The sequence below is a fragment of the Geotrypetes seraphini genome, chromosome 1, assembly GCF_902459505.1.
Source record: "Geotrypetes seraphini chromosome 1, aGeoSer1.1, whole genome shotgun sequence".
Taxonomy (NCBI): Eukaryota; Metazoa; Chordata; class Amphibia; order Gymnophiona; family Dermophiidae; genus Geotrypetes; species Geotrypetes seraphini.
This window is the reverse complement of record NC_047084.1, coordinates 69,943,926-69,957,152: the sequence shown is the minus strand read 5'-3', so window position 1 is coordinate 69,957,152 and position 13,227 is coordinate 69,943,926. Positions and strand designations below refer to the sequence as shown.

General features: G+C 46.4%; 1 protein-coding gene across 5 annotated transcripts in view; it reads right to left on the bottom strand.

The window, feature by feature from the left end:
- CAPSL (calcyphosine like) overlaps positions 1 to 13,227 on the bottom strand; it is a 62,367-nt gene that overhangs the window by 32,364 nt on the left and 16,776 nt on the right. For 4 of the 5 annotated variants that reach the window (XM_033932838.1, XM_033932857.1, XM_033932851.1 and 1 more), the window contains exons 2-3: positions 12,943 to 13,079; positions 9,521 to 9,698 (exon numbers count right to left, since the gene is read on the bottom strand). In XM_033932838.1, coding sequence (XP_033788729.1) covers positions 9,521 to 9,698; positions 12,943 to 13,079 — 315 coding nt within the window. Of the gene's footprint in view, positions 1 to 9,520; positions 9,699 to 12,942; positions 13,106 to 13,227 lie in introns of all 5 variants that reach the window. The other variant, XM_033932843.1, reaches the window with a different exon arrangement.

Here is a 13,227-nt window from a genome sequence, read left to right as displayed (position 1 = left end):
TCGGTCATGGCTCAACTCCTCCCGTCCTCAACCCTGCTTCCTATGAGCCAGCCTGAGCAGCAGTCTGAGACTCCTGTAGAAGCACCTCGAGGCAAGCCTCGGAAGTCTCGCCGGTTCTCATCCAGTGACTCTTCACCTACTCCTCGGACACAGTCTCCTCCACCTCAATCGAGACATCGCTCAAGGCATTCGAGGCATCTCGCTTCCAAGCTTCCTCAGGAGACTTTTCTACAGCAGAAACCCTCTCCTCCTCTAGATACTGAGTCTTCTATGCCTCGTTTATCCAAGGCTACTGAGACTTCTACTAAATCTAAACATAAGTCTCACAAGGCTATTACACCGGCTGCTTCTCCTCGCAATCCATCAAGGTCGAAGACTCCTCCATCGAGACCTCCTCCGAAGGAGCCTTCTCCTTCTGCCTTGACCCACTCTGTCCCTCAAACTCCGGGGACTTCACCATCGAGGTTTTTGAAGCGCAAACACTCACTAACTCCTCCTCACGCAGGTAGTGCAGCTTCCTCAATCACTGTGCGCCTGGACTCTGAGCCTCCTTCTCAGTATTCCAGAGAGGCTTCTCCTTCCTATTCGGTAGTCCCTCAGTCTCGCACTCCTTCTCCTGAAGGTGCCTCAACCTCGAAGTCTGCCTCTTTTGCCAGGTTCGTCTTTGACATGGGAAAAGCTCTTCAGCTGGATCTCCACTCTGATTCCAAGTATACTCCTGAATACTTGGCCGACATGGAGTTATCTCATCCACCCAAGGAGACATTGAGACTTCCTATGACTCCAGTATTGAAGCAAACTTTCTTAAGGAATATGGAAACTCCTTATTCCATTACAGCCATTCCATCCAAGCTGGAATCCAGGTATCGCACAGTATCTTGCAAAGGCTTCGAGAAATCTCAATTGTCCCACCAGTCTTTGGTTGTGGAATCTTTTTTAAAGAAAGCTTATCCATCTAAGCTTTATGCTGTGGTCCCTCCAGGCAGGGAGGGCCGTACCATGGACAAGTTTGACCGTAGATTATACCAGAATTCCATGATGGCTAACAGAATTCTCAATTATAACATTTTCATGGCTTATTTTAATCATTTCCTCAAATTGATGCCTAAATTCTACCCGGCTCTTGAGGAACAAAGTCTTCCTGAATTTAAACAGATCATCAGAACTCTGTCTCAACTTCGACTCTTCATGCTGCAAGCCACATACAATGCTTTTGAGCTCTCTTCTAGAGCAGTGTTTTTCAACCTTTTTTGGGCAAAGGCACACTTGTTTCATGAAAAAAATCACGAGGCACACCACCATTAGAAAATGTTAAAAAATTTAACTCTGTGCCTATATTGACTATATATAAAGTAATTCTCTTGAATAGGAATCAAATAAACACAAAGAAAGTATTTTATAATTACTTTATTATGAAATATTAAGTAAACAGAATAGTGAAAAATTATAAAATACTTTATTCAGTGCGAAACCTGGGCCTGTTTGGCTGAACACAAAGCTGATATTCTGGCTGGAATCGAAGAAAGACACACACGTAGCTCTTCGTCAACAGCCGTTCCCTTCACCGCCCCGTCACCGTCACTGCCATCCCTTTCACCGCCCCGTCACCGCCACTGCCATCCCATTCTCCGCCCCGTCACCGTCCCCGCTGCATCCATATAAGCCTTAGTACTGTAATATTTAGCTTATTCCTTTCTTATAAATCAAAGTTCCTGCTGCTGAACTAGAGAAAGAGATGTTCAGCTGGCAGGGCTTTGTTTATAAATTTTTATCAACACAACTAATATACTATTTTATCCTAAAGCAAAAAATAAATAAATAAATATAATTTTTTTTTCTACCTTTGTTGTCTGGTTTCTGCTTTCCACATCTTCTCATTCAATTCCTTCCATCCACTGTGTGTCTTCTCTCTATGTCTTCCATTTGCTGTTACTGTGCCTCTCCCTTCACCCCCCCCAATTGGTCTAGCACCCATCTTCTTCCCTCCGCTCCCCCATAGTCTGGCATCTGTCTTCTTCCCACTCTGTCTTCCACATTTCCCTTCGGGGTCTGTTCCTCTCCACCCTCCTTCAATGTCTGTCCTATTCCTTTCCACCACCACCCTTCCCTCCCTCCTTTACCATCTGTTCCTTTCTACTACCCTTCAGCTCCTCTCACGTGGCTTATCTATCTACCTTCCTCCCTCTTATTTTCATGGCACGTTACAATGTAATTTGTGCAAGCCACTGGAGCCTGCGAGCTCGGTCCCTGTCCCATCCCCACAAACCATCTCGCTTCTGTGCTCCTATTTTCTCCATTTCTAATATCTCCCCTATGTATCTGTCATTGCCCCCCCCTGTGTCCATATACCATCCCCATGGCATGTCCCCTTTATGTCTCTGTCCCTATGCCCCATGCACATAATTTCCCCTCTTTCTGTTACCTTCCTGTGTCCAGATTTCCCCTATCTTCCTCTTCCATACCAGTGTGTCTCTTCTTTTCAACCCCATCTAGCTTTTTTCCCTCTTTCTTCCCCCCCCCTGCTTCTAGCATCTGGCTCACCTGCCTGTCCTTCCCTTTCTTTCCTGCTGTGGGTTTTTCTTTCCATCTTCATCCCCTTGGCCCAGAATCCTTTTCCCTTTCACTCCCTCCTTCCAATTTGAGCCAGGAACACGAGCGATCGCACGGTCCCCACAGCCACCACTCGCCTGCCCAATCGATCCTACTGTTTAGCCAGCTCTCTCCCTTCGCCTCACCTTAGTTTGTAGGTTTTGTTTTTCGGCGACATGCACGCTTTCTCAAAGAGCCGCGCACGCGCGGCTGCTCAGTGTTCAATCTTCTGCTCTGCTGCAACTTCCTGTTTCCGGTTACGTCAGAGCAGAAGATCGAAACTGAACAGCAGCGGGGACCGGGGGAGTCTCATGGGAGCGCGTGTGGGACCCGGCCTGAGGCCTAATCAGTGTCTGCACCGTACGGCACACCAGGCAACATCTTGCGGCACACTAGTGTGCCGCGGAACAGCGGTTGAAAAACACTGTTCTAGAGTTTCTGCCTTTGCAGTAGCCATGCGACGTCTCGCCTGGCTCCGCATTGTTGATATGGACTCAATCTGCAGGACTGTCTAGCGAACTTGCCTTGCCAGGGGAATGAACCCTTTGATGATTCTATTGAAGCTGCTACAAAGCGCCTCTCTGAACATGAGCGCTCTTTTGCTTCCTTGATTCGGCTGAAGCCTAAGACTCCTCCTGCTCATCCATACAAGCAACCACCACGTCGTTATCCTCAAAAAACGACACCAGCTTTCTCCAGGCCTCCACCTAAAAGGCCTCCACAGCAACAACGACAGCAGAAGATTCAATCTCCTGCTGTGACTAAACCTGCTCAGTCTTTTTGACATTCCCAGTCTGAGCATGCCAACCTCCCTGCATCAGAATTCTCTTCTGCCCATAGGGGGTCGTCTTCACCAATTTTATCACCAGTGGGAGATGATCACCTCAGATCTCTGGGCTCTCACCATCCTTCGGGAGGGATACTCACTTCACTTTCTTCAGGTGCCTCCAGATCGCCCTCCAAGAGAGTGTCATTCCAATTTGTCGCAACTTCCCCTTCTTCTTCAGGAAGCTCAGGCTCTTCTTCGCCTTTGAGCTGTCGAGGAGGTTCCTCTGAACCAACGGAACATGGCTTTTATTCCCGTTATTTTCTAGTTCCAAAGAAGACGGGGGATTTGCGACCAATTCTGGACCTCAGAGCCCTCAACAAATTTCTAGTCAAAGAGAAGTTTCGGATGCTTTCTTTACCAACTCTGTATTCCCTGATGAATCAGGGAGATTGGCTATGCTCTCTGGATCTCAAAGAGGCTTACACTCATATCCCGATTCATCCAGCCTCTTGCAAGTATTTAAGATTTTGGGTGGGGAATCTTCATCTACAATACAGAGTTCTTCCTTTCGGACTCGCCTCATCCCCCAGAGTCTTCATGAAGTGTCTGGTGGTGGTGGCTGCAGCCCTCTGTACCCAAGGTCTTCAAGTTTTTCCATACTTGGACTACTGGCTCATCAAAGCCCCTTCTCAACAAGGGGTTATTGCAGCGACCTAACAGACTATAATGTTCCTCCAATGTCTGGGATTCGAAGTCAACTTTCCAAAATCCCAGTTGACCCCATCTCAGTCTTTCCAGTTCATTGGGACCACTCTAGACACTGTCCAGCTCAGAGCGTTTCTACCTCCACCACGTCAGGATACCCTCATTCGCCTTTGCCATCCAGTGTCTCATCTCACTTCAATTTCAGCAAGACACATGATGGTTCTGCTCGATCACATGGCTTTTACAGTTCAACTGACACCTTTTGCCAGACTTCACCTTCGCATACCTCAGTGGACCCTGGCATCTCAGTGGCAACAAGCTACCGACCCGCTTTCTCAACAAATTACACTAACTCCTTTGTTGAAGCAGTCTCTCCATTGGTGGATGCTCTCTTCTAATCTTTCCAGAGGTTTGCTGTTCCACAATCTCCCTCATCAAAAGGTTCTCACAACAGACTCTTCAACCTACGCATGGGGAGCCCATCTAGACGGTCTTCATACCCAAGGTCATTGGTCTCCTGCGGACTGTCTTTGTCACATCAATCTGTTGGAACTAGAGAGTTGCGCGGGGACAAAAATCCCACCCGTCCCCACCCGTCCCCGCCAAAGTCCCACCCGTCCCCACCCGTCCCCGTGAGGAATCCCACCCATCCCCACCCGTCCCGGTGAGGAATCCCTCCGTCCCCACCTGTCCCCGCGAGGAATCCCCTCCGTCCCCACCCGTCCCCGCGAGGAATCCCCTCCATCCCCACCCGTCCCCGTGAGAAATCCCCTCCGTCCCCGCCCGTCCCTATAAACTTCAGAAATAGTTATTTCATTTAATTATGCTACTGAATTAAAGGCTCTGGTAGAAACCCATTTACAAATAAGCAAAAAGACTTTATTAATTTGAAAATATTAATTGGGAAGAATACATTCTTTGTAAACGGGTTTCTACCAGAGCCTCTAATGTTTATAAATTTTTATCAACACAACTAATATACTACTTTATCCTGAAGCAAAAAAAAAAGAAATAGAATTATTTTCCTACCTTTGTTGCCTGGTTTCTGCTTTCCTCATGTTCTCATTCAATTCCTTCCATCCACTGTCTCTCTTCCTTCTGCATCTTCCATTTGCTCTGTTACTGTGCCTCTCCCTTTCTTCCCCCTTCCAAATTGGTCTGGCACCCATCTGCTTCTCTCCGCTTCCCCCATAGTCTGGCATCTGTCTTCTTCCCTGCCAGTGTCTTCTCCCTACTCTCTCTTCCCCATTTCCTTTCAGCGTCCTTCTCCCCCCATCTTCTCCATGTCCTGTCAGCGTCCTTCTCCCCCCTCTGTCTTCCACATGTGCTTTCAGTGTCCTTCTCCCCCCTCTGCTTCCCCATGTCCTTTCAGCGTCCTTCTCCCTCTCTATCTTCCCCATGGCCTTTCAGCGTCCTTCTCCACCCACGCCCCCGTCTTCCCCATGTCCTTTCAGCGTCCTTCTCCACCCCTTTGTCTTCCCCATGTGCTTTCAGCATCCTTCTCCCCCTCTGTCTTCCACAAGTGCTTTCAGAGTCCTTCCCCCCCTTCCCATGGCCTTTCAGCGTCCTTCTCCACCCCTTTGTCTTCCCCATGTGCTTTCAGCGTCCTTCTCCCTCCTCTGTCTTCCACAAGTGCTTTCAGAGTCCTTCCCCCTCTGCCCGTCTTCTCCCCCCCCCGCTGCCCGTCTTCCCCATGGCCTTTCAGCGTCCTTCTCCACCCCTTTGTCTTCAGTGCTTTCAGCGTCCTTCTCCCCCCTCCTTCTCTACCGCCTCGGGTGCAGCACAGCCGGCAAGGTCCCCTTACTTTTGTGACGCTTCCCCGACCGACCGACCGACCGACAACAGACCCGGTCCAACAAACCTCCCTGCCTTTAACCGCGAATCTAAATTACCTTCTTACAGCTGCTGTAAGAAGGTAATTTAGATTTGCAGCTACAGGGCAGGGAGGATTGTCGGACCGGGGCTGTTGTCGGTCGGTCGGGGAAGTGCCACAAAAGTAAGGGGACCTGGCCGGCTGTGCTGCAACGGGGACGGACCGCCCCCCTCCCTTGGTAGCCACTCGAACCGCGAAGCTACTCTCCTTCTCCTTACCTGCCCTGCCTGCAGCACAGAGCCGAACAGAAGTCTTCCCGACGTCAGCGCTGACGTCGGAGGGAGGGAGGGCTTTGTTTAAGCCCTCCCTCCCCTCCGATGTCAGCGCTGACGTCGGGAAGACTTCCGTTCGGCTCTGTGCTGCAAGCAGAGCAGGTAGGGAGAAGAAGAGCCGCGCGACTAAGTACATCCAGCCCCGCAGGAACCCCGCGACCCTCGGAGGCGTCCCCACGGGATCCCCGCGACCCTAGGGGGCATCCCCATGGGATCCCCGTGACCCGAAGGGGGAACCCGCGGGATGCCCGCGGGTCCCGCGGGATTCCCGTCATCCCCGTTCCCGTGCAGCTCTCTAGTTGGAACTCAGAGCGATTTTCAATGCTCTCAAAGCTTTTCAACACCTTCTTCAAGGCAAGGTAGTCCTTGTCCGGACAGACAACCAAAGCGCTATGTACTATGTCAACAAACAGGGAGGGATGGGATCTCACTCCCTTGGTCAAGAAACTCTGAAGCTGTGCGATTGGGCAATCCATCACAACATCTTTCTCAGAGCTGTCTATATTCAAGGTCAGCACAAATGTCTGGCGGACAAGTTGAGTCTTCTTCTGCAACCACACGAATGGACACTCAATTCCTCGCCTCTATGTCACGTGTTTGCTCGATGGGGGGACTCCTCAAATAGACCTCTTTGCCTCTCCCCTCAACAACAAGCTGCCTCAATTCTGCTCTCCCCAGCGTCTCGAGGCAGGTGCTTTCCTACTGGATTGGATGGGTCAGTTTCTCTATGCCTTCCCTCCATTCCCTCTGATTCTCAAGACTCTTGTCAAACTCAAGACAGAACATGCCACCATGATTCTGATAGCTCCTTGGTGGCCCAGACAAGCGTGGTACTTCAACTCAGCACCAGGGAGCCTCTACTTCTACCGATTTTTCCTTCTCTGCTTACTCCAAGTCAAGGTTCCTTGCTACATCCCAACCTGCAGTCTCTACCTTAACAGCTTGGTACCTTTCCACCCAACAGACTCTACAATTTTCTCAGTCTGTACAGGATATTTTGGTGGCTTCCAGAAAGCCATCCACTAGGCAGTGTTACGATCAGAAATGGACTAGATTTTCTGCTTGGTGTTCCACTCGCCATATGGAGCCAATGTCTACATCCTTGGTTTCTGTTTTGGATTAATTACTTCACTTATCACAGTTTGGCCTCCAGTCTACATCTATCCGAGTCCATCTCAGTGCGATTGCTGCTTTTCATTAGCCTCTTGATGGGAAGCCTCTGTCTGCACACCCTGTGGTTTCCCGCTTTATGAAAGGACTTTTTAATGTTCATCCACCGCTCAAACCACCTCCAGTGGTCTGGGATCTCAATGTTGTCCTGGCTCAATTGATGAAGCCTCCATTTGAACCAATTGATAAGGCTCATCTCAAGTACCTTACTTGGAAAGTAGTTTTCCTTGTTGCCCTCACGTTTGCTCGAAGAGTCAAGGAGTTACAAGCTTTGGTTGCGGATCTACCTTTCACAGTTTTCCACCATGACAAGGTGGTCCTTTGTACTCATCCAAAATTCTTACCTAAAGTTGTTTCAGAATTCTTACCTAAAGTTGTTTCAATCAATCTATTGTTCTTCCAGTATTTTTTCCAAAGCCTCATTCTCACCCTGGGAAAGTGGCACTCCATACTTTGGACTGTAAGCGTGCCTTGGCTTTCTATTTGCAACGCGCTCAACCTCACAGAACAGCCCCACAGCTTTTCATCTCCTTCGATCCAAATAAGTTGGTGCATCCTGTCTCGAAGCGAACCATATCCAACTGGATGGCTGCTTGCATCTCTTTCTGTTATGCTCAGGCTGGTCTCCCTCTGCAGTGTAGAGTCACGGGCCACAAAGTTCGAGCAATGGCGGCGTCTGTAGCTTTCCTCAGATCAACTCCTATTGAGGAAATCTGCAAGGCTGCCACTTGGTCCTCGGTTCATACTTTCACCTCTCATTACTGTCTGGATACTTTCTCCAGAAGGGATGGCCATCTTTACAAAATCTTTTCTCATAACTTGCCAACTCTCCCTCCATCCCACTATGCTTAGCTTGGAGGTCACCCACTGTTGAGAATATGCTGCCTGCTTGTCCTGGAATAAAGCACAGTTACTTACCGTAACAGTTGTTATCCAGGGATAACAGGCAGATATTCTCACAACCCACCCTCCTCCCCTGGTTGGCTTCTTAGCTAGCTATCTGAACTGAGGTCCCTCACAGGAGATGCGCGCCCTCACTCAGGCAGGAAGGCACTCGCGCATGCGCAGTGCAGCACTCGTAAGCTCTTACAAAGATCTTCAAGCAAGTCTGCTTGCGAGGCTGTCCGCTGCGGGGCTCCGTCGGTGACATCACCCACTGTTGAGAATATCTGTCTGCTGTCCCTGGATAACAACTGTTACGGTAAGTAACTGTGTTTTCTCACTTCACCTCTCCTACTCCTTCAAATTCCTGCAGCTACATGTTATTACTAAGACAAGACTAGCATAGGAGCTTGAACCAGGGTTAGGCTAGGAATTCATGAAGGGAGCCCTAGTTTTAAGACCAGCTACTAGCCTGGAGTAAGACAACTCCATAGAGAAGATTGCGTCCATTTTTATCTAGATAACAGCTAGATAAAAATGGACACAATCTTCTCTATGGAGTTGTCTTACTCCAGGCTGGTAGCTAGTAGCTTGCTTGAAGATCTTTGTAAGAGCTTACGAGTGCTGCACTGCGCATGCGCGAGTGCCTTCCCGCCTGAGTGAGGGCGCACATCTCCACAGTGGGTTTCTCACAACATTAATGGACAAAATATTCTATGTACCCTGCCCTTTTCCCAGGCCACACTGCAAGGTCTCATTAAGAGGTAACTGAGAATAGAAAGCTCTTCACAACAACCTGAAATCTAAGCATCCTATTTACTCTCAAACTTTCTGTATTCTGATCATTTGTTGCCAAGTTTCTGTATTCCAGGCTGGTCCACAGATACCAGTAAAGATCGCTACTAGTTCCTCTTCTGGACTTATAGCCTCATTCTAACTCAGTTTGAGGCCTGCAGCCCTCGTCCAACTCCAGTTCCATTCCACTCTTGCCATCTGCAAGTCTCACATCCATACCTCTGTCTACCCAAGTGCAATTTATGACTTTTGAATGCTTCTCAGCCATGCCCAGACCAGACCAAAATCTCACAGCTGGAGTACAACTCCACTCCAACCTGTCAGATGCATATTTGTGGACAGATTTCTAGGTCCCTATAGCAAGTAGCAGAAAAATGAAATGAATCAGAACTATTTGTTTAATTTTCCCCGTCACAGTTTTATCAACAATCCTGCCCCTTAAATTGTAATGCTTAGTTTACTTACTCGTAATGTTATCAGAAATTCATCAAAGTCTATTGTCCCACTTCCATCCTTGTCAAATTGTGAAAAAAGATCCAATGCTTCATCTTTCCCAATTACCAATCCGTAATCATTAAGGCCTTTCAGAAATTCTTTGAAGTCTAGATTTTTGCTGTTATCATCATCCATAATCCGAAATACTCTGCAAGTAAAGTGTGTGAATTAGAACAAAATTGAAAAAATAACAGATAAAGAAGTGCAAAGTAAAATAAAATATTATACCAATGAGCAGTGGAATTTGCAGGTGTGATTATGAAAATGAAGTCTAATTAAAGATGCAGGCCACATCTGGATATTTGAACTGTAAAGCAGAATTCAGCATACATACAAGTGGATGACAACACTGCTTGTTACAATGAAAAATCAGAATTTCCCAGAGCTCTGAACCTAGTACAACGTTCTAAACATGTGTGGCCATTCCTGCACAGAGTAGTCTCCTCAACTAGCTTCAAGTTCAAGAATGAGGAGTGGCCTAGTGGCTAGAGCTACAGCCTCAGCACCCTGAGATTGTGGGTTCAAGCCCCACAATCCTTGTGACCATGGGCAAATCATAACCTCCATAACCCTAGGTACGTTAGATAGATTGTGAGCCCGCCAGGACAGTTAGGAAAAAGTACTTGATAGGCTGAATGTAAAACCGCTTAGACAACCTCCATTGATAAGTGGTATATAAATAATAATAATAATAATAAATGCTACTCTCGGAGAGATAAGAGGGACTGCGTGCCTGATCAATCCTTTTCACTGTTTAAAAAAAAGCTGAGTTGCGAAGGATAAAAAAAAAATAAATTTAACAGACCTACCGCATTTTTCGCTCCATAAGACGCACTTTCTTCCCCAAAAAAAGTGGGCGGAAATAAGGGTGCATCTTATAAAGCGAATATACAAAAAAAACAAAACCAAAAAAAAAAACCCCAGTGGTACCTTTAAATGTTGGAGGTCGGTGGACAGCTACCTGCTGCTTGTCGGGGCCCACAGCACACAAACGCGCTAATGTCTGGGCCCGGACACTTTCCTAATTGGGCCGGTCGCTGGTGCCTGCTGATTACCGGCACGTCGGGGCCAGCAGCGCACAAGTGCGCTGCTGTGTGGGCGTGCGCTACTTCTGAATGGCTGCCTCAGTAACTGAGCAGTCATTCAGAAGTGGTGCCCGCCCACACAGCAGCGCGCTTGTGCACCGCTAGCCCCAACGTGCCGGTAATCAGAAGGCAGCAGCCCTGCGAAGCACCAGCGACCAGCCCAATTAGAGAAGTGTCCGGGCCCAGGCATTAGCGAGCTTGTGCGCCGCAGGCCCCAACAAGCAGCAAGCAGTCGTCCACCGACCTCCAATATTTAAAGGTACCGCTGGGGGGGGGGGGCTGGGATGGAATTTAAATGTGCTGGGGGGGTATGTAAAAGTGATGATTGATTGGGGGGCTGGGATGGAATTTAAATGTGCTGGGGGGTATATAAAAGTGATGATTGATTGGGGAGGGCTGGGATAGAATTTAAAGGTATCGGGTATATATTAGTATACAATTTGGTTCAGAATGGGTTTTTTTCTTGTTGTCCTTCTCTAAATCTGGGGTGCGTCTTAAGGTGAGGTATATCTTATGGAGCGAAAAATACGGTATATTTTATAATGAATTTAGTGATATTTAAGAAGAAATAATGTTCCCATTTGCAAAACTCCTGGTTTTTATAACAGAAAACTTTTTCCTTCTCTTCTGGATTTCTTTAGTAAGATTAGGAAACATCTGGGATTCCAGAAAAAAAAAATCCCTTTTCTTTAAAAAACCATACGTAATAACTGGTTTGGAGGACAATGTAAATGTTATCAGCAAAGTAGCAGGAGTCACCAATTCAGACCCTGAAGTCTCCAGAATTTTGGAAATATTTATAACATCTATATCTGAACCTGTATCCCCTTGAGCAGGTAAAGTTTCTTTCTTAGATATTGGCAAATAATAGATATTCTGCAGTGGTAGAAATGTCTCTTCCAGTATCTATAAAACTTCTCTCATATAACGTTTGAACATATCTCTTGCAGTAGTAGATTGACTATTAGGAAAGTTAATTACCTGAAGGTTATAACTTCTCACTAAATTCTCCAAATGCTCAATCTTGTGTCCATGTACAATATTTTCAGTTATTAAAGATGACTTCATCGATTTACCACTCTTTATCTGATTATTCAAAGTAGTTTTGTAGAGATTTCACATCGGAAACATCCTATTATAATTTGATTCATAAGGGAAAATTGGCTTGAAAGCATTTTAAACCATTCTACATTAAGATAGTTCTTAGGAAATTGGAAGACTGGGCATCCAAATGGCAGATGAAATTTAATGTGGACAAATGCAAAGTGATGTACATTGGGAAGAATAATCCAAGTCATAGTTACCAGATGCTACAGACCACCTTGGGGGTCAGCGTTCAAGAAAAGGATCTGGGTGTCATCACAGACAATATGCTGAAGCCTTCTGCCCAATCTGTGGCGGCAGCCAAAAAGGCAAACAGGATGCTAGGAATTATTAGAAAAGGGATGGTTAACAAGAATAAGAATGTTATGACTCTGTATCACTCAATGGTGCAACCTCACCTTGAGTACTCCTTATCTCAAAAAAGATATAGCGGCACTAGAAAAAGTTCAAAGAAGAGTGACCAAGATAATAAAGAGGATGCAACGCCTCTCATATGAGGAAAGACTAAAGAGGTTAGGGCTCTTCAGCTTGGAAAAGAGATGGCTGAGGGGAGATATGACTGAAGTCTACAAAATCCTGAGTGGGGTAGAATGGGTACAAGTGCATCAATTTTTTACTGCATGAAGATTTACAAAGACTAGGGGGATACTCAATGAAGTTACAGAGTAATACTTTTAAAACCAATAGGAGGAAATATTTTTTCACTCAGAGAATAGTGGAACATGTTGTCAGAGGATGTGGTAAAAGCAGTTAAATGTAACTGGTTTAAAAAAAAGGTTTGGACAAGTTCCTGGAGGAAAAGTCCATAGTTGAGACAGACATGGGATGGTAGCAAGGAATGCTGCTACTATTTGGGTTTTTGCCAGGAATTTGTGACTTTGATTGGCTTCCGCAAAGATGGGATATTGGGCTAGATGGACCATTGGTCTGACCCAGTAAGGCTATTCTTATGTTCTTAAATAAACATCCAAGTACTGCAAGTCTCTTCTCCCTAGAGCTTACAATCTACGTAAGCATTGAAGGCAATACAAAATAAAGTAACTGACCCCAAATCATGAGGAGAGTGAGCAGGTAAACTAGAATTTGAATCAAATCTCCTGGTTCTCATTATTCTAAGTCTAACCACTGGCTCTTTCTCCGAGCAACAAATGTTTGACATAAGTAGTAAATAGCTTGTTACCATATTTGGACTGTTAGACTTACCGACCAAGCCCTTTAATTCCTGCAGATCCTCTGGACAGACACTGTAGCCGAAGTTTCTCAATGGGATCTGTACAGTTTGAAAGGGATTTTTTTGCCTGTACTGCCATCTCTCGGTCGTGCCTTGCTGTTCCAGCCATCTATTTGTAAAATAAATAAAATCTATCTATAATTTGGGGAAAAAAAAAAAAAAGGAAGAGTTCTTATGCTTACCATATTTATTAACTAAAACTGAAATGCTTGTAGAGAAAATGTGAACAAGGCCAGCAAAAATAAAATAGGAGAACC